At 35.6% G+C, this 21,307-nt stretch overlaps 1 protein-coding gene across 6 annotated transcripts in view; it reads right to left on the reverse strand.

The window, feature by feature from the left end:
* Positions 1-2,109: 2,109 nt before the first annotated feature.
* RELCH (RAB11 binding and LisH domain, coiled-coil and HEAT repeat containing) overlaps positions 2,110-21,307 on the reverse strand; it is a 70,581-nt gene continuing 51,383 nt past the window's right edge. For 3 of the 6 annotated variants that reach the window (XM_072411826.1, XM_072411823.1, XM_072411827.1), the window contains 7 exons: positions 21,036-21,118; positions 20,300-20,363; positions 18,823-18,961; positions 18,353-18,469; positions 14,252-14,340; positions 13,448-13,518; positions 2,110-5,357 (listed from right to left, as the gene is read on the reverse strand). In XM_072411826.1, coding sequence (XP_072267927.1) covers positions 5,237-5,357; positions 13,448-13,518; positions 14,252-14,340; positions 18,353-18,469; positions 18,823-18,961; positions 20,300-20,363; positions 21,036-21,118 — 684 coding nt within the window. In that variant the 3' untranslated portion in view covers positions 2,110-5,236. Of the gene's footprint in view, positions 5,358-6,826; positions 6,944-13,447; positions 13,519-14,251; positions 14,341-18,352; positions 18,470-18,822; positions 18,962-20,299; positions 20,364-20,528; positions 20,612-21,035; positions 21,119-21,307 lie in introns of those variants that run through there. The other 3 variants (XM_072411825.1, XM_072411824.1, XR_011920857.1) reach the window with 3 other exon arrangements.

A 21,307-nucleotide genomic window follows, 5' to 3' on the forward strand; every position in this document is an offset into this window, starting at 1 on the left:
CTATGTGGTCTGACCTGTTGTTACCTTATTGCAGATATGAAACTTTTCTGGTTTGTTGAGATCTACTTTCATAATCCTGGGAACAAAAAAAAAAAAAAAAACACATACAATACTGTATAGATTACAACTAACCACAGCAAGGTTTCTGATTATGAGTGAGGCCAGATAATGCACCTCTGGGAAAACATGGTTACTTACAATAAAAGCAAACTGAAAGTACAAATCCAGCCTGGCATTTTTTCTAAAAAAAAACTGGGCAAGGTGATATATCATCAAGTTTTCCCTTTTTTCCTATTTAGATAACCCTAGGCACTGGGCCCACAGTGAGGGGAATCTCCCAAATATAAACTCACACTGTAATAAAAACCTGCAAAGGCTTTATTGGTACAAAAAATGGTAACTGTTACTGGAAAAGCGTCTGTCCAATAAAGACATTGGCAAGACACCTCACAGATATTCCTTCCTCCTTCTAAAAAAGATTTGGGTGGATGGGCGGAGTTACACTTTTCATTTCAATGGTTTTTAAATACATTTTTGAAGAAATATCAAGAATAACACATACAAAAGTACAAAAAAAGAAAAGTTGCTCAATGAAACACACACACACACACATATATAAATATATAGGGCTTTTTTTCTCATTGAACTCACTGGAATGGAGTTCCGGCACCTTTTTTCTAACAGATTTTCCAAAGGAGAATTACAACTTCAAAGTCTTTTGAAGCTCGGTGATCCAGCAAACCTGGAATGGATCTGGCCCAGAATTGTACATTTGCTAACAAATAGCTAATGTTTTTGATATCACCCAGCTTTACTGATCAGAAGTGTGAAAAACTAAGTACATACCATAATTTAACACCTTGTAGACCCACATTTAGTAGCAATAACTTGGGAGTAATAATTTTCTAAATAACTTACAGTTTCTCAAATCATTGTTGAAGAATTTTGACCCACTCTCCTTTACGACATTGCTTCAGTTAATTTGTAAGCATGCACTCGTTTACATACTAAAGTCTTGCCACAGCATTTCAAATGGGTTGGTCTGGGCTTTGATCAGGCCATTGGAACATCTTGAATCTTTTCTTTTTCAACCATTCCGTTTAGATTTTTAAGATGTCCTTGGGATATCCAAAATAAGTAGTAATAGTTATTAGTCCAAAATAATAGTAATAGGTAAACTATTACTGCTACAATAAAATGATTGCTATCACATGCTACACTGCATTGTTGTTCCATACCAGTTATTACCAGGTAATTGAAGGGCAATCAAAGAAAATGATTTCTATAGCTAAACTTTACCATTTGTGTACAACCTTGGATCTAGTAGACACAGGCAGGTTTTCACTTCGGATGAGATTTCCAACCTGATAAAGCTATCAATCAGATCTGACTTTATCCGCTTCACTGATAAAGTATCATAGGGTAATAGGTTATTAAAAGCCAGGGCTTTTTTTCTTCCACAAAAGAGACAATGCATGGTAATTAGCTATTTCCTGATTAGTGTTTTTTTTTTTTTGCATTAAGGTCTCCTTTAAGGGTAATGTAATAAACACTGTTACAAAATTAGTCAACCTAAAAGTGATATTTTAGTAAAGGTTACATCACCTAAGCCCCTGGCTTCTAAACGGTTTTGGATTCTCCTAAAGTAAGACTTCTGAGTGATAACTCCTTACTATTCTCCCCAAGCTCTTTGTGTTCTGTGTCCCCCCCGTTTCTTTTTCTATAATGTACAATAAGGCAGCTAGCCGTGAGGATATGTAGCTTTAGAACCATAAGCACTGGCATCTCACTTGTAAAGTTCTGTAATTATGAAATACTATCAGGTAGTCTAACTTTTTTTCAAAAAACTAAAATATTTGTTTTTGGCAGACTGGCCCTAAAAACTTCCTCCCTCATAGAAAAAAAGTAGCTATCAGATGTTATCCTCAGTGGCAAAATGACCTATTACCTGCTAAACAAAATAAAAAAAAGGCAACAGCCATAAAGCAAATCGCTGTAAAGGTAACTTCTGTTCGAAGGAAAACAAAATCTTTAAACAGTGTCCATGTAGTCATTTGGAATTCAAGACACAGCACATATGAAGAAGTCACAAATACTGCATAGCGAAAACACAGTGTAATTGTTTTATTCATTTATTTGAACAGAACAGAAAAGCTTTCCATTATTACCCAATTATTGTGGAAAACAGTCTTAATGTACAAACAGTGCACACTCTTGTGGACAAGCACATAGAATGAGAAATACTAAAGTTTATGTAGGCTCTTGTTCCTGGTTTGCAATATTTTAGTGTCTCCCAAATTGCACACAGCTGACCTACCTCCTTGTAAATCTTTAAACTATCCCAAAACTACGATGACAAAAAAAAAACAAAACGATAAAAAATATGTATATTCACAGGCATTTACAAAAGGGTTAGGATAGAAAAAAAATCAGTGCATTCACTCAGTTGTAAATTACAATCGTAATAATATTCTACATCTACAGTAACACACTAGAAATATATATGGCTAGTCAGGATTTCTCCCTCCTCAGCAGCCACAATTGATGCTCATATTTGTAAATAATACTCTTCATTTTTTAAATGTTACCAAAGAATAATGCAAGTTGTACACGTTTTTGGTTTGCCTATTATTGTTATTGTTTTTATGGGGATTTAGACTCATACTGATGACTTTTTTTTAGAAAATACTATACACCTCATTGCATATTTGAAAACAATACAAAAAAACCAGTAGCCATTTCTTGCACACAGGACCCAAACTTTACACCTGAACCGGTGTTGAAGGGAGGTCTGACTTGCTATTGGGAAATGGGGAAGGCAGGAGGTTGGCGTGGAGAAGATGAGAAGGTAAAGTTTGAGATACTGCTCAGTATTAGATCCAAAGATCCAATAATTCCCTTGGTTGAATTCAGTTAAAATTCACAATAGTTTCAACTGTTCAGTCAAATTTCATCAACTTGCTGCAAACAGATTTGGTAAACTATTTAAAAAAGGAAAGGCCCTACCTAATAACACCTGACATGAGAAGATGAATGAAAACCACATTACTAATCTCCCCAACAGAAGTCAGAAATCAAAGAAAATTATATTAAAATTGATTTGCTTCTGGGAATTTGTTTAACATGTTTATAGAGTAACAGTGAAAAAAACATGACAACCCATCTGAGTCTACAAGGAATTAGTTTTACTTAATAAACGTTCATGTTGAATAGTCTTTTTAAAAGCTACTGCAGACAATTACTCTTTGCATTATGTTGTTAAACAATTGATAAATGAGAACCTTAACACACCAACAATATAATATGCAGTCACAAAAAAGACCTTAACTGCAGTATTGTACATGTATTGAAAATAGCTGCGTTATTGCCAGAACTTAATGTAATCAATAGCGGGATTTATTAGCATTGGTTCTACATTTACTGTCACTGCCATTACATAGGGAGCCTAAACTGGTATTCCAAAGCTACTTTTCTTTGATATTGATCAAACTGGTCTCTTTACCAAAACAGGTGTCACTGAATTTCTATTTTTAAAGGAAAATATGATTTGTAATATTGTAATACTGTAATGCATTGCTATATGTGGTTTGTATTGTATTGGTTTTGATATGGGTAAAAAGTTAATTTACCTAGTATTTATTTCAACCTTTTCCTCCTGATTACCTGATGTGGCCTGACATTACTGAGCTGGGCTGCCATTCTTCCCTAGTTGATGACTTGACCTAGTACAAGGGTGGGCAAATTTTGTTAGTTGCATACATGTTTTGGGTTGAGAGAACTACTAATAAAACAAGGAAAAAATATCTCCTGAGAACCTACACCTTTAAAAAAAAAAAAAAAAAGAAAAACCCAGAAACTTTCATAATTCACATTTTTTTCTACTTAAGTGAACCTTTATAAAGAGGTTTATGTAAGCTGCCATTGCTGACCTGACTCTAAAACTTACTGCTTGCCTGGTTGGAGTTCTGATCCTGTGTCTTCGTTACATTCTGAAATACTGATCCAGAATTGAGCATTCAGCTCAGGTGTCCAGTTAGGTGTTAACACCCTGCATGCTTGTTTCATGTTCAAAAAATCAGGTTTACATTAAAACAATTTAGAATTCTTTAGAATGAGTCCTGTAATGGCAGCTGTCATAGTCTCTCAGTTCAACCATAGTCTCTCAGGTCCACCAAAGTTCAACTTGTGGCAGCTAAGGTGATGTGGTGATGAAAAAAACAAAATAACAAAAAACAAAACATGCTTAGCAACCCACCCATAATGCTCATAGCAATGTTAGCCCCTGCACATGCTTTACTTGAGAAAAGCAAAACAGAACACTCCCTGTCTATGTTGCAGAGGGTCGCACAAAGTAGTGTAAAAAGCATTAAAGACCCTGCACCATAAATGGCACCTAATGGTAGAGAGCTTTCAGGTACAGGCTTTTACTGGAATGCAAGAAGAACTAACACAAATAGATATGGCTTATAGGAGAATGAATCCCAAAACTGAGGTAAAGGAATTCTGAAAAAGACAACATAATGAAAATAATAAATACCGTGTGTTAGATCTGAATAAAGTGAACAACATTGCAGTACGTTTTTAAGATGCTCTTCATCAAAAGATTTTCACATTTTAAAAATGACAATGTGATGACATGACAATATTACTGCACATATTACTAATGAAATTTAATGAAAAAAGCATTGTCTCCAAAAGTGGGAATGCAAGTTATTTATGCTTGTCCTTCTACCGTAGACTCAATGAGGGTGAATCCAAAAAGGCACAGGGTAACGCTGGCTGTTTTTTTGTTAATTTAAAATAAAAACAAACCGATTGGTATTTCCAATATTTACGTACATCTCAATATGTGACTTTATTACTTTATGATAAAGAATTTACATTACTTAGTACCATTGCAATTTGTGCAGTATATAACAGATAAAGTTGCCAATAATCTTTTCAGAAAAAATACTTTTTTCACTATATATATATATTTTTATGTATATAAAAAAAAAATAGACAAAACACAGAACAGAGACATGGTTTAAGCTAAGGATCCTTCTTCAAATTCAGCAACAGTATGAACTCCCAAATCAACAGACATGCGGATTCTAATGAAGTGCAAATTTCTTTGGAGTCTTCAATAAAATATATTACAAGAACGTAAGACAGGAAGAAAATAAAAAGGCAAGTAGTTCAAGTACAAGGAGCAAGTGGTCCATCTTTAGTGTTTTATTGGCTACCAGCAAACTACTTATTTCTTGCGCTGAAAAACATTCGCCAACATTGCACCAGATGTTGTCAGCTGGCCCATTTTGTTCAAGAATTTTGTTTTTGTGTCTTCACTCACAAGGCTTGCTGCGATTGACATGGAGCTGAAAGGCATAAAGGACATAAAATAATGAATATGACAGAGTAGGGTTCTTCATCATACAATTTCATTTATAACAAGTCTTAAAAGCTAAATTACATAAATATGTAGAGACATTGTTCTTTATCTCTTTCATAAAGGTTAAATATCAGTGGTAAAATTAAACGAGCTAATGAAACAAACACAGAGCAATAAAATAGTCTGTAAAGCAGGAACATCAAACGTTAAACAACACTGTTTATACACATGTGAACTGCCGCACACCTTTCTCTTGTTCACCTGACAGCTGTAGGAGTCACAAGGGTGATCAGAGGTGTTTAAATGCTTGCCAGCTACCCATCAAAATGCTTAGCCACAAAGGAACCGCTAGTCAAACGCTGCCCAGAAGTCTGTCTCAAGAAGTCCTAAAACTACTGAGGGTGCCAAAGAGGAAGTGAGAGGGTTCCATGGAGCCCAATAAACAACATAGAACTGGTATAATGGTAAGCAGTATTAAGCAAAGTCCTTAGAGGAACACACTGCAGAGAAAATGATAGAAAAACAAGGAAAGAAGGAAGGACATAAATCACTAGAACTCCCATTACAAGCACTAATGTACCAGGTAAAATATGTCAGGAATATTTCCATTACTATATAAAAAAAGTAATTTCTTGAGATGTATGCAATTGGTTTATTTTATACTTACACAAACTTATAGGAAGGGTAAAAATTCTAAATCATGTTATGCTTGATCTGTCACGAGATACTTGTGTGGTCACTAACCTGAGTCAGGTATACAGAAGGAATTCCTACACTTTTTAACTAATTTACACCATGCAATTTTCCTTATCTATAACTGGCAACTTGCAATGGAAGCTTCCATACCTAAAGGTGTACAAATTTGTGTGGAAGGTTTGAAACTGCATTTAGTTTTGCAGGAAATAGTGGAAATTTTCCAAAGGTTACAGAGACAAAAACTTTTTTTAATAAAATGGGAAAGTTTACAACCTCTCTAAAATTTCTACTGACATTTGTGTCATGCTGTTCTGTGACCCCCATTTTCCTCATACATGACTTGCTTTGACAGGGGTTAAAGAAGAGGGGAAATCTCTCCATAGGAGTCACCTGCTAGAATTATACCCCTTTTCACTCAATTCATAGGCTCACAATATGCTTTGTAAAGATTTCCTGGTTATTTATAAACCATCTGATGTGCTAAATGTGTATGGAGGGACTTAAAAGAACAACAAAAACAACAAAAACTAGGACCACTTGTCCAATACACAGACACTGTATGAAACAAATATAGAGCTAACGGATACAAATCTCATTAGCAGGTAGAGCAATACGGAAATGGATTTGTGTCAATCTGGAAGGTTCCTACTGGTAAAATAATTGTATGCATTATGGAAGGAACAGAGGAATTGTTTTCTTAGGAAACAACTTCCGCAATATAAGTCACACATTGTGCCGCAAACAATAGAAAAAACTCACTTCTAACCCTTCTTTTCGGCGCCTGACTTGGACAGAGACCAAACGTTCCAGGTTGGAGCACGAGCACACGACGACATGGAAAACAGATTGGCCGGAAAAAGACAAGCTGAGAGCATTCTGGAATGAGAGTAAGAAAAGCTGAGAGTAGACAGAAAGAAGCACAGTGCAATCCTATTGAGGGCAACAAGGACATGGAGGACACCAAAGATGAAGAAGAGAAGGAAGGGAGCTAATTACTCAAATCACTGTGAAAAAAATTTCTCAGCCAGCTTTTAACTCTCAATTACCAAATCAACATGCTCCGTCACCAATCTGGAACGTTTGGATTTCCCACATTCATGCAAGGATGTTTCTCAAAACAGCAAAATGAGAACTGCACAACAAAAACCATGTCTAATAAAAACATATCCAAACTGGCCATGTAAAGTTAGTAAAGTTTCTTCTCTGCATTGGGAAAAAAATTCTGGTAGGACATGTTCATTCCTTTTCTTCAACACATTTCTATAGGTGGAGTAACAAACATTTACCAATATTATTGCTTTTTTCATTTATTATATATTATTGTTGTTTGCTTAAGGCAGAAGTACATATTATACATTGGCCTAATATTGTCCAATAGAATTTATGGGTGAAGCAGTCTGTTCATTTTTGTGTACAAAATCTTTTCCACTCTGCTAACCTTTAATCTCTTGGACTATAATATTGCATTGTTTTGTAAAACAGGGTACAGTTATTAAAAGTCTTAATACACAATAAAAAGACAAGTATCTACATACTACTTTTCCTTCAATCCTACACTGCACAGTGATCAATACCTGTTTTTTTATTTTATTAGACTTTGAAGGGAAAATATTAAAGCACTTTCATCAGAGATTTCATCACATGCCAATAAAAAAATAAATGTGAATGTTGAATATTGATAAATTTACTTCAGACTTAGGTACAACGGGTTTGACACACCTATGTAGAGTCAATCATTGCACACCAGATATCAGATTTTATCTATCAAAGTGTCAAAGCAAATGTTCTTTTGCTTAACTTCTACAACAAAATGTAAAAACCCTACAAGAAAATTTTTTACATTTGCTCCCCTTTAGGTTGTGAAATACACAATAAAAGCAATAAATACCTGCTTACTAGTCAATTGTTGGTGTCAATAATTCAGTCTAATCATTATACATTTGTAGGTATAATGATCAGTAACTTACTGTCTTTATTTTTTTAGATTTACATTCTTTAAGCCTGTAGATCGGAGGGTCAGCAAACTTTTTGATCACTAGGCCATTTTAGGAGGTCAAGAAGGCACACAAGGACAGAAGAAACAAAGTGTCCTAGGAAAGGTTTTTTTTATTTAAAAATACAGTACGATCAATGGGAAACATGATGCTGCATGTTCTTAGAGACAGATACAATATCAGGTTCAAATGATGAAGAGTTCAAATAAAAAAATAACTATATAAAAATAAAAATTAAGTTATTAGATAACCATTATTAGAACAGGTTCAAAGCATTTTTTCCTTGAAATGGGACTTTATAGGTGCTTTGTGGAATAATATACTTAATGACAATAAAATACTAATTTTGTTTAAAAGAAAATGTTTCTTTTAAAAAATTCAATGTGATCATAATCAAAATAATCCAATTCATATGAAAAAAACGTATTTATTTAAATGTATGTTTATAATGATTCATCATCCCAAGATCAATGGCTCAGGGGTTAACACCCTGGCCTTTGCAGCGCTGGGTCCCAGGTTTGAATCTCGGCCAGGACACATCTGCATAGAGTTTGCAGGTTCTCCCCGTATCTGCGTGGATCTTCCTCCGGGTACTTCAGTTTCCTCCCACATTCCAAAAACATGCAGTTAAGTTAATTGGCTTCTCACCAAAAAATTGGCCTTGGACTACATTATTGACATATACCTATGGTAGGGACATTAGATTGTGGGCCCCTTTGAAGGACAGATAGTGACATGACTATCGACTTTGAACAGCGCTACGTAATACGATGGCGCTATATAAATACTGTGCAGTAATAATAATTTATCAGATTATTAATAAATGATTAATAACTAATCATTAATATATGATTAGTTACGAATCATTTAATAATCATCTGCTAAATTATGCATCATTAGTTGATATAACTTACTTTTAAACTTACTTTACTTCTTTTTTCCTGGCTCTCTGTTACTGCTTATGCATCTAGTCCCCTGTCCCATGTGTAAGCACCAGGGAACACGTGGGACATAGGACTCCTACCAGTGAGGGACCCTCTCCAGTCCCGCGCTGATGGCTCCGCCCCCCCACCAGGAACGCCCCTGAAGGGAAAACCCTCTCCTCCGCAATGCATACAGAGGAGAGGGAGTGTTCCCTTACCCCGGCGGCAGAAGTCTTAATGTCGGCCACGGTAATTAGGGAAGGGAGCCACGGGTTGCCGACCCCTGCCAGCTGGGATTAGGCCAGATCGACAAAAAAAAACTAGGGGGTTTTAGGCTGGAACGGACTACTGGCTAGGCTGTACCTGGCCTAAAGGCCGGAGTTTGCCGACCTCTGCTTTAGATGAAATGCCACCTAAGGTCTCATAGGTGCTTTTTGTCAACTGCCTAACTACATACAAAAGACTTACTCTGGCTTTTGACACAGCAATATCAGCTCTTATATTTGACCTAAAAGTGCAACATGCAGCATGATGAGAAAAAGATTGCATGGGATTGCTCTACATAAATACTTATATGTTCTACAAAAATAGTACTTGCTGCATTTTATGTTCATCTAACCTGCATTTCCTAATTAAAGGGAGCCTTCTAAGTATAAAATGCACACAAATTAACATGCATAAACCTACTAGCACATGTTACATATAAGTATACTCATAAAACCTCTTTTCCAAACAGCAACTATTTAAAATTAATCTAGAAGGAAGACTTAAAAAGAGGAAGGCATTGTAAGGGAAGCAACACTCAGACTTAAAGGGAACTTCCCAATTCAGGACAAGACTTTAATTCATATGCTGTCTTTCTAGCGTGCAAACACAACATACAGAACACTTACTTGCAGCGCTTCTGCAAATCCCAGCTTTTAACTATGCACTCACTTTCACAAGCAACATTTTATACTATTATGTTGTAAAAACTCAGTTCATCAAATACAGATAAACTAAAACAAGAACAACACTCGGGGCCCAGTAATGACCCAAATAGTTTATTTTGGTCTTTGTTAAAATGGATCATATAGTTGATCATTATGCAACAAAATAGAGATCTTCACCCCCCCCCCCCCAAACTCCCAATCTTTCTATTGACTTTGTTTTACCCCTTTGTATGGGATCAATCTGTTTATTGTTATTGACGTATGTTTTATAGTTTTTGAAAAAATAAAAACAAAAAAGAACTAGTAAATGCCCTTGTTTCCCAGTTATTTTAGAAAATACAAATAAAGGTACCTTAAAATGCAGAAGCTTTAACAGCACATAAAACAACTGTGGCTATAATGCTGTGACATTGACAACACTGCCTCTGCTGAACTGAAATGCCAACTAGTGTTTTGAGGCCCATCCAAGCCTCCTTCAAGACTACAGAACACCTACACCCCTAAGGTATTGATGAGTTGAGGGAAATCTGTAGTCCAGACAAATCTGCTTAGGTTTTACAATAGCAAAGGAACTGCAATGTCAGCTCAGGTATTTTCCATGCAAGCAATGTTTTAAAAGATACAAACATGAACAAAAGTACATAGTAGCATATTGTTTTATTTTGCCCAGACATGCACTTTAATTTGAAAATACAAATAGGCATTAATATAAATTAAGAAACCTTGGACAAGCTAATTTTAGGCATAGGATGCTTATAAGAAAATAAAAAAAGATTGTTATTCTACTAGCTTCTGGGAACTACACGATTAGCTTTTGATTGCAGAACTTCAATTGGGAAAATGTCCAAAGCCCAGAAGGAAAATAAACATCACAAACTAAAATCACAAAACAAACTTTGTATCATTTTCGATTTGCAACAAAGGACTAAAAGCATTATTCATAGTACTATAAGGAAGAGGAGCAGGAGCGGAGAGAATAAAGGTTGGCCTAAATTGATCCCTACACCTAGCATTGATGCGAGAATATGATGGAAAAATACACACAAGGTCAAATTTGTTAGTACCCCACCATGGAAAAAAACAGAAAGCATAATTGTCTCTAAAATAACTGAAAACTTACAAAAGTAATTGGTATCCAACAATATTTATTTTGTATTTAACAAATATAAGACTTTTCTTCAGAGTATAAATTCAACAGAATATATTAAATAGTAAAAGAAAATACCAGACTAAAATAATTGAATTCTTTAATATTTGTGTTGCACAAGCTTTAAAGGTAACCACTGCTCTCAATGAGATTTCTGCACTTTTCAACAAGTATGTTGGCCCTCTCTTCCTAAGCAAACTGCTCCAGCTGTGTCGGGTTTGATGGGTGTGATCCCCAGACTGCTTCGTTTTCATAAATGTTTAACAGGACTACAATCAGTGCTTGACCACTTCAAAATATGTAGTGCTGCACAATCCCCGAGTGTGTTTAGCTGTGAGTTTTGGGTCATTATCTTGTTAGGAAAATTAACGACCTGTAACAAACACAGCTTTCTGATATTGGGCTGTACGTTTTGCTCCAGAATGTCTTTATAGTCTTGAGATATTAATGTTCCCAGCACAAACCCCATGCCTGGATCCAGCAAAGCTGTTACAAAACATAACTAAACCATCTCCATGTTTCACAGTAGGTATGGAGTTATTTTTCTTTAAAAGCTTCATTTGTAGCCGATAAGACGTACCAAAAGTTCCAGATTTGACTCCACTGTACAAAGGACATTCTCTCATAAGCAATCTGCCTTGGCAGGACGACAGCTGTTCACTGCTAGGGAGGAGAGCACTGTTAGGTCCTACTCACTCATCCTCCCCCTCCTCACTCTATAGAAAAGAACAGCCCTGTGCATACAGCGCTCATCTGTTCAACTGCCACTGGAAACAATCAGAAAAGATCGTTTCCAGCAACAATCATCCAATGTCCATTAGAAGTCTGTAAAGGGCTTAAGACAACAGCTAGACCACTATAGAATATCTCTGTAAAATAAATCATTCCATGAGCTTTAGCTGTACCAACAAATTAGTCCATGGTTTCAATTAAAAAAACATGGTAGATCAAGAAATACAGGCATCTTTACTATGCTTCTACAATCCTCTACTGGACAGTGTGGCCACTTATCACGCGTTATGTGCTAAAACATAAAGTCTGATGATGGGGACACCTTCCCGAAAATGCTAATTGCATGGCTGCTGGCTCTCCAGCTTCAACACTCTAAAATGATGACACAAATGGCCAGTAACAAAGTATTAAAGGTACTTTGTTAGCATAAAAGCTAGGAAACTAGCAAATCTGAATAAAGTTGGCAATGGCAGCCTGCAATTTTGGCAGGCTTACAGAAAGACCTGGTCAAGTTTGACTTCTGCAGGAAAGGAAGATTTTCAAATAAGTTTAGCTGTCATTATTTTTCTTCCTTATTATTCTCAGTTTAAATGGTGGAGACATGTTTATTTTAACTAAATAAGGATTATGACAACTATAGTGTCTGTCAAGCAGCACAGACCAAATATAGTACCAAACCTCTCATATACTAACAATGCAAAACAAATGCTTTGTGTATTACGAATTATAAGAAATATTGGGACTTCCCCACAGATACTAAAGTGAGAGTTTTCAGATTCCAATAGTAATTTTCTAGGGCAGGTCTGATTCCAATAAATGGTTATGGGGCTCAGTTCTGTCACTTTAAGCTTCCATGAATGTATGATGAGTACCATTTATCAAGAAATTTGGTTGTACGATTGTTATCACTAAATTCAGCGTCCAGCATATCTCTTGAGAATATGGTTTTCTGGGAAAAAACGGTGTCCCACTAGGAACAATATACAGCGAGTCTGCTGGTTGTAAAGAGAACCGATGATCCAAACCATTTATTCTTTCATATTTAAAAAGTCACATGGTCTCACCCTGGGGGAAGCATATGGTTACCAAATAGAGATAGGTATCTGGAGAGTCCACAACTTTATCCATTTTTATTCACTAATATACATATGACTCCATCACCATTTAAAGAAGAAAATAAAAGCATACAGAATTATTTATAAACTACATGTTCATAATTTTAACCCTTTTCAAATAAAGACTTGTTTTGCCTCTAGTGTTAACTAAGGGCAGTGCACCAATAGGATTGGTGCTAGCAGTCATTTGATCACAGGACCGCCTCTAGCGGTCGTCACATCACTGCTGCAGTACCTCATTGTTAAGAATATGCTCGATTGCAAAATACTTTCCATTTTTTAACATTTAAACAATAGCTTTGCATTCAGCTCTTAATAAATGCCACCAGGTGAATATTGCATTTGAATAAATATTGCAAATGTTGCCTATGTTTTGCAGCTCTAAAAATGAAACCTGAAAACGAAACTCAATAAATGGTAATTTAGAATTGACGAAGGTATACAGATTCTGGCTACTGCTGGCTCACACTGTTCAAATTAGACCCACAAACTATAATAATTTAGTCATTTTTTTAACATGTGAATAATTTCACCTACCCTTGCGGCTCCTGGACTGTCTTGTTTTCCACCTTCTGTTCACATTCTTTTATCATTGAACTTAAAATAACCTAATAAAGAAGACACAATGAAGGAGATCAGCAACCATTAGGGATATTGTCACTAGACAAAGTAGACATTATGAATGGTGTGTTTTTATTTAACACCGGATATTTCTCAATTAGAAATGAAATTAGTACAATATGTACACAATTAGCATTCTTCTTTGGGATACAAACAAAACAGACACAGTAGTAAGAAACTAACTTACTCAATGAGGCTAATATCAATGTAAAAAGTGAAGAAACCCACAGCAGTTAATCAAAATTCACTTCCACTAAACAACTCCTTTTGCAACGTTGATTGTATATTATAATCTTTCCTAACCTTCCCTCAATAAAAAAAACCTCAAAGTAAGAAGTCTATTAATATCTGAATTCCTGGCACAAGGAATGGTGCTCAGCCCATAAATCAAAGCAACAAAAGAGCAAGTAAAATCATACCCATAAAAGAGGGTTTTCATTTTAGGCAAGCACCTTTTAACCTGAATAACAATTGATGAAAAATTGCCAAATTTATAAATGAACATCTTAATAAAAAGAAACAAAATACAAAAGTAAGCTGACATCATATCAATGTAAGTATTGTACTTTATGTGACAGTGCAAGCTTCTTACCACCCTGTCAGTATTTGTACAGTTAATCTCCGTCTCCATCAGTCCACCTGCAGCCATATAATCTTCACCAGAAGGGATGTACACACTCTCCCATGCTTTGTTTGAAATTACAGAAATAACACACTCACCTCATGTTCAGGGGACAGATGTTCCATATCAGCGCGTAGACACCTGAGCCCCGGTAAAAAATGATTCACCATTAACTCCTCCGATATGACTGCAACATGTGGTTAAGGAATTTTTATGTTCCATATGATGACAGAATTGCTATATTCTGTAAACCTTGCTACAATATATATTCTCTGTTATATACAATTAGTCTCCGGGTTACATACGAGATAGGGACTGTATGTTTGTTCTTAAGTTGAACTTGTATGTAAGCAGGAACAGGTAAATAATTTTAACCTCTCCAGCGTTCTAATTCTGTCCAAATTTCCATGCAAAAAGCATTACATTTTTTTTTTGCATAGAAATTTATTTTACATTAGAGGCTTTAATTCTTAGGCATAACTCACGGAAATATGTCCAATATTTAATAATAAACTTTAAATAAAAAAACACAAAAATCTGTTAAAAAAATTAAAAAAATAGTTAAACATGTAATGGAAGTGTACAGTAGCATATATAATATAATTATATATACATTATATATATTAGATGAATATTTCTTTGTATTGGACTCAATACAGCTATTTTGTAATGAATCCAATACAAAATTTTTTGAATTTCCTGCCGATCCGCCCGCACCGACGCATGCACCAACATCAGCGGGAAACCCTGGAGATCATCTCTGCATTGCGCGGCTGAAGATCGAAGAAGACAGACGTGTCCCCAGCACCTGCGGGAACCAGCAGGACGACAGGGGACGGCAACGGAGCAAGGTAAGAGGGTTTTTTTTTCAGGTTAAAGCTACCCCGAGTGTGACTCGGGATTACCGCTATTTGCAGGTAAAATCCACCCCGAGTCACACTAAGGATTAGAGGGGTTAATAAATGCAATCTGGACAGTTGTTTGTTTCAACATATTATTAGGCAGCATGGTGTCAGGTACTGTATAAAATCCTCACTGTGAGTTATTCACAAAGCAAATAAAAAAAAATTATGGAAAATCTTCATTAACTTCTGGAGCAAGCTGTGCTTTGATATGCAGAAAGAAACAACTGCAGAGTTTGCCTTGGTCATTAAAGAGTTACAAAAGGCTGCTCTAAGAGCCCTAAGATCACCAACAACCTCAGCTCTGTTTAGCAAAAGATTTCTTCTGCAAGTCATGCAAACCGCCCTCATTCAAGCCTCAGTTCTACACAGGGTCGAGCAGGGAAGCCCTATTCGTATCTAGGAGGCATCCGTATGTCAGATGCCCTTAACCTGGAAACTACCTGTACACCAAAACACAGAAAATATAACAGTGGGTAGTCTAAACTATAACCCTAACCAAAAATGTTTTTAGTTTTGCAAATATTGAGGTTAGAACAACGGACAGGTTTTAAGTGCTGGTCATGTTGGGGAAGTCAAACTTTACTGTTTTTCCAAGGGACCAATGTCACCAAGAGGGAAACGGAGGGACAATCTGAAATGTTAGAGTTGTCACCCGAAAGGGGTTGGAGGGGATATATCCTATTTGGGACACTGGTTCAGGTGGTTATTTAGCTTCATTTTGCAAAAGTTTCCACTTACTTTAATGCTAAAACACAGGATCAGAAAAATGAGTCTGTTACTCAGTCAACTAGCATATTTGTTAGTAGTTTTGCAATGCTAGTCAACAAAGTTCTCATGACATCTTTAATTTAGAGTGTATTCAAACACTAAAACAAAAATATAAGAAAATGCAGTCTTCAATAAGCTGGTCAAATTCATTGTTATTTTTCAGACTAAGAACATTTTCATCAAGTAGAGAAAACACATCTTGCTAGAAAAGTAGTTAAAAAAGCACAAGGTACTTTTTTTTAACTGGTTGTCCTATTAATTTTCAGAGAAACAGATATTAACAAAGGCAGATATGTTTACGCTACAGTGACAACCAAGGCTGCCTCCATTAAATATTAGAGTGTCCATCAAGGACAAGAAATGTGTTGTTTGCAGGATTACCAGCTGAAAATAAAAAGAAATATGCCTGCAAATAAAAGGAAAGTAAATATATAAAAGAGCAGGGAAGCTGTAACATTTTTTGGTTTTGGTTAAGATGAAATTCGAAGGTTAAAAAACAGTAAAATTGTATTGTAGCACCTGACAAAAAATGTTCCAGTAAAAAATGTAAAATATAGCCGATTACCTGGCGTTGCCCAGGTATTTATTTATTGCAATCTTATATTATACAGGAAAAGGAATAAAATAAAGCTTTAGTGTTAAATCTAACAAACAAAAAAAAGTTTTCACTGAAGCTCTAGATTTAGTAGCTCTCTCGCCTAGCGTGGCAAGTCTTCTTCAGTGGTGCACTCACATGAGTCGTATGTCATGTCTAGCAAGTTTGGTTTAAATGTCTCCATGTGTTTCCTAGTGATGAAATACACACATACATACAAACATAGCTCTGACATATTGCACAGCACTGTACAAAGATGTCATATGTATAGCAAGTTTGGTTGAAATGTCTCCATGCGTTTTCAAGTGATGGTGGAACATACACACATACATACAATTTTATATATATATATATATATATATATATAATATATATATATATATATATATATATATATATATATATATATATATATATATATATATATATATATATATAGGAATCCAAGTAACCACAGTAAGAATTTAATATGCCCAAAAGTATTAAAACTATGGAAATCTTTGCTTAACAGTTAATGTAAAAAAGGAATAAAATAAATGCCAAATGTTGGATGACAAAAGGGGAAGTTGTTGGGAAGGAAGCAGTTATTGATTGACACATCGCTGGAACTTCTCGTTTATAAAACACAAGTGTACCATTTATGTTGAGGTATCCGGCATCTTGCACAATTGACTGTGCTAATTTTAAATTGTCTGTCCTAGAGTTTCTCTAGCAGCACCACAACACAAACTCACTATAACCTCATAAAATAAATTAATTCATATGGTGGCATTACTTGATAACTCTTTGGGTGTGTTAATTAAACCTTATTAAAAAAAGGATTGCAATTTCATAAGATCAATGTGTTAAATCTATCCGATATTGAAGGGTTGGTCAACCACAAGGTCTCTAAGACACATGCTGTATTCTTTCCTGAGCTAAACTATATCAAAGAACCTTAAATACAGCCCCACAGATCTGGCCCTAAATAGCTTGTTATCAAAAGTGTGAAGAAAGGTGACATTTTATTCTAAGCATTACTCATATGATACATTTCTATTCTACAGTTTAACAGGAAATAGCAAAACACTAAAAAGAACAAATCAGGAATGAGCTGGTTATAAACCCTGCATCTAGCCTGTTAAAATAGTGAAGGCTTACCCCTTTTGGACAGGTGTTGACTTTGGACAGGTACCTCCCTTTCAGACAGTAATGCCAGCACAGTGTCAGGCCGTTGAACAGTTTCATACTACAGCAAGCCTTTACTTGTCCCTTATATAACTCTGACAACACCTTTCATGTGACAGTTTTTGAATGTCTGTAATTAGCACTCAAGACGAGGTGTGAATGGAAGGGAACATTTCAAAATCAATAAATGGGATTATAGTACTTATGTAAATTTAACTGTGTATATGCTTATACCTAAAACAGGTGGTGGGAGAAATCTTTCTTTTTTCCCCCCACACTGCAGTCTGTTTACTGGACATATTTTGGGTGTAGTTTTTTCTTAATAGAAATATTAAAGATGAATTCTTAAATAAAATGGCAGCAAATCTTAGGTTTGTTTTCTTTAGTCAATACGCTGCTTAGATGTCCCCACTGATAAACAGATATATGTGATACAGCCAATAATTTAAACAGGATCAAAACAGCTAATGCAACTAATGCTTCCAATAAACCTAAAGTAAAACCATAAAAATAAATGTGCAAAGCTGTACTGTAGCAGAAATCTAAAATAAAATAGGCAGATTTGTGCCCAAATATATAAGTACCAATTCTAAACACTTCAGTGTCAAATTCTGTAAATGAGTGCATGTAAACTGTATTACCTGTACATAAAATATACTAATATAAATATTATATAAATGAGGCTTGCACAAAACATATAGAAACTTTAACTCTATCAAATATGTCTGCAATGTGGTGCTAGTGATTCAGAATGAAAAGGATACAACAGCAGGAAAGTGCACTGTAGGCTTCAAACAAATATGTAGCAATGTCAAGTCTTTTGGAATCCACTGACTGTTGATTATTGACCAAGGCTAACTTGTGCAAATTAGGAAGAACAACTGGAATAAAGAAAATTACAATTAGCTTCTTAGCAATTAGGTCTTTCGGCATTTAATGCTTATATTACTAGAAGAATAAATGAGTGTTGCATCTGGGCCAAAGAATGCAAGTTTTATATATTTTATGTCCTAGGACAATGCATCCCATCTAGCAGTTCTTAGAGGTAATAGAAGTATATATTTTATTTATTTATTTATTTTTTTTAATAAAAGGGGAAATTTATTTTGAATAGCTGATTAACAAGAGATTCAGAAACCACACATAGAAAAGACAGGACCAGCCCTAAAAAAATCATACAATGCTCTCATGTGGACTTGGTGATATAGTACAAAGTAAAGAAACAGTGACTTACATTCATCTCTGAACCTTGGCTCTGCATTAGGTCCCACTCTACCAAACGTCCTTATAATTTCTGTCTGCATGGAGTGTTGATCTTGATATTGAGGGTCTTCAAGGAATGAGGCCAGCTGCATTTTTACTCTCTCTAATAACTACAGAACCGCCAACATTGGAGAATTAGTCGCATACTACTAACAAATCACTGTTAGACCCAAGTAATTTGTTAGACTTATTTATAAAGAATAACTGTCTCATCAGAGTAAAACCAGACAACATGTCATCAAGGAAATATTCAGTGTCCAAACGGCATTTGATAGCAATAAATCTCTAAACTTAACTACAGGACTTACTTTTATCATTTGTTCTTTTAACCTGTGTCTTATTCATCTATTTGTGTGCAGGTAGACAAAGTGCCATCCCTGATAAGTTTGTCCTTCCTAACTAAAGATAGATCCTGGGATTCACTGTCTGCCCAAGGGACATCTTAACAACTTGGCTGCTTCATCTCCAAATCTTTAGCAAATACATATTGAATATCTGGCAACCCTGTGTTGGTAATTGTAAGCATGAGCAAATACAATATGAGAAAACGAAAACAATGCCAAAGTTCCTGCTCGTTTGTTTTGCTCTTTAAATAAATAGTAAGAGCTCATTTCTGTAAGTGTGCTGCAAAGGCCCACGTCTTTACATGCGGAAATGCGTATAACATGTTTTATTACACTGGGTTGCGATTCATTCCTAATGGCATTGAAAATGTACTTAACCAACACATAGCTGTACATTGCACTGCCATGCACTGTTGTGCTGTGTGCTTTCAAAGTGCAGGATCCATGACTTGTTTGCACATTGTTGTTCTATGGCCGAATTTGATGCCCTAAAACCTGTTATGGCAAAGCAAAGGTTTTTGCAAGTAGTTGTGTGCATTGTGTCAAATAACATCACATGCTTTAGTGTGCTGGGATGCCATTCCTAATGCATTGCTTCTCCACCTAATTTGGGTATTGATAAATAACTACACAGACATGTTAGTTGCTGGTTCCCTTTTTGCAAAAGTTTGCAAAACGTTAAAAAAAATTTATCATACAACCATAGTGGGAACCCAGCCTTATACAAGCAGGAGAATGCTGCTTTTGGATGAAAATAGCAGTGACAATTTAAAATTAATTTGATGCAATCACCCTGCAAAAGCATGGTGGCTCAATGGTTAGCACTTTGGCCTGTAACTGTAAATGTATAAAATACATATGACTTATGTGTAGTGACACTTTATTTATATTAGTGTCACTGTACACGTGGGTCTTCTATATATTACAAGACAACGCCACAACACATTACTAGCTAATGCCATTATTTTTCACTGGAAGCATACTTGGATAAGTTATAGCATGTAAAAACATTATATAATTGCTACCCCATCAGTAGCAATGAAAAAAAAATATGGATGACATGTTTTACGAATTCCCAATTGCTTATTCTTAGAGTAGACTTACCTCTCTCTGAGTAACAGTCTCCATGATAGTACCAAATGCTGGGATTGTGGCAATTCGTACGGAGCTGTAAAAAAATTATGTGTTGTTGGGAAATTTGTATAAAATATGTTCAAAAAACAAAATCGAAGAAAGAATATTTATTCTAAAACGGAGTGATTTTAAGATATTAAATGGGTCAGGAAAAGTCTCAAAAGAGGAAAATTAGTTTGAGACAGTCATTGGAACTCACAATTCTGGGTCACTGGACAAGGTAACAAGGGCCGGAGCAACTCGCTTGTCAACTAAGGATTCCCGCATGCCTTGGAGAATCAGCTGTAACCAGTCAACATGCAATAAAAAACGGTTACTAAATGGGTAATAAGACTGTTATTAGCCGTGACTGTGGATGGGCAGATATGAAGAACTGGTTTTCTTTGATTTAAATAATCCAGTAAAACATGCATAGAATCAGGAAGTACATACCATGCTGCAAATTAATTGAATTAAAGGGGTTAGTTTAAATATTAAGCATCACTCTGTTGGACATGCCCTTTCAGTTTATGTGACAGTAGTATCACAAAGAGAAGTCAACAAACTTACAAAAATGAAACTTTGATAGGAAAAAAAAAAAAAGGGCAAGTGATCATATGCCAAATTAATATTTGTCCAATAAAAAGAAAACTACATTTAAATTAATAACTGATGGGCATTTCCAACAACCAGGATGCTTACTGTAAAAAGCAGCTCAGAAACTTACATTTCAGGATCGCTGGAGAGAGTGATGAGAGCAGGAACAACTCTCTGAGCAACCAATGTCTCATTCACCCCCTTCACCAAAAGCTGATTGGTCGGAACAAAGGGTAGCCATGATGTGGTGCACAGAAGAAAAGGGCAGTGTCATGGGAGGCAGAAGTACAACAGAGCCAGAGAAGGGGAAAGAAATACAAAATGCAAAACATGGATTAGAAGCTACTCGCTACTTGCAAGCTAAGGCTTATATAAGCAAAGAAAGCAGCAAAAGAACCAGCG

This window comes from Pyxicephalus adspersus, chromosome 5 (assembly GCF_032062135.1).
Source record: "Pyxicephalus adspersus chromosome 5, UCB_Pads_2.0, whole genome shotgun sequence".
Lineage (NCBI taxonomy): Eukaryota > Metazoa > Chordata > Amphibia > Anura > Pyxicephalidae > Pyxicephalus > Pyxicephalus adspersus.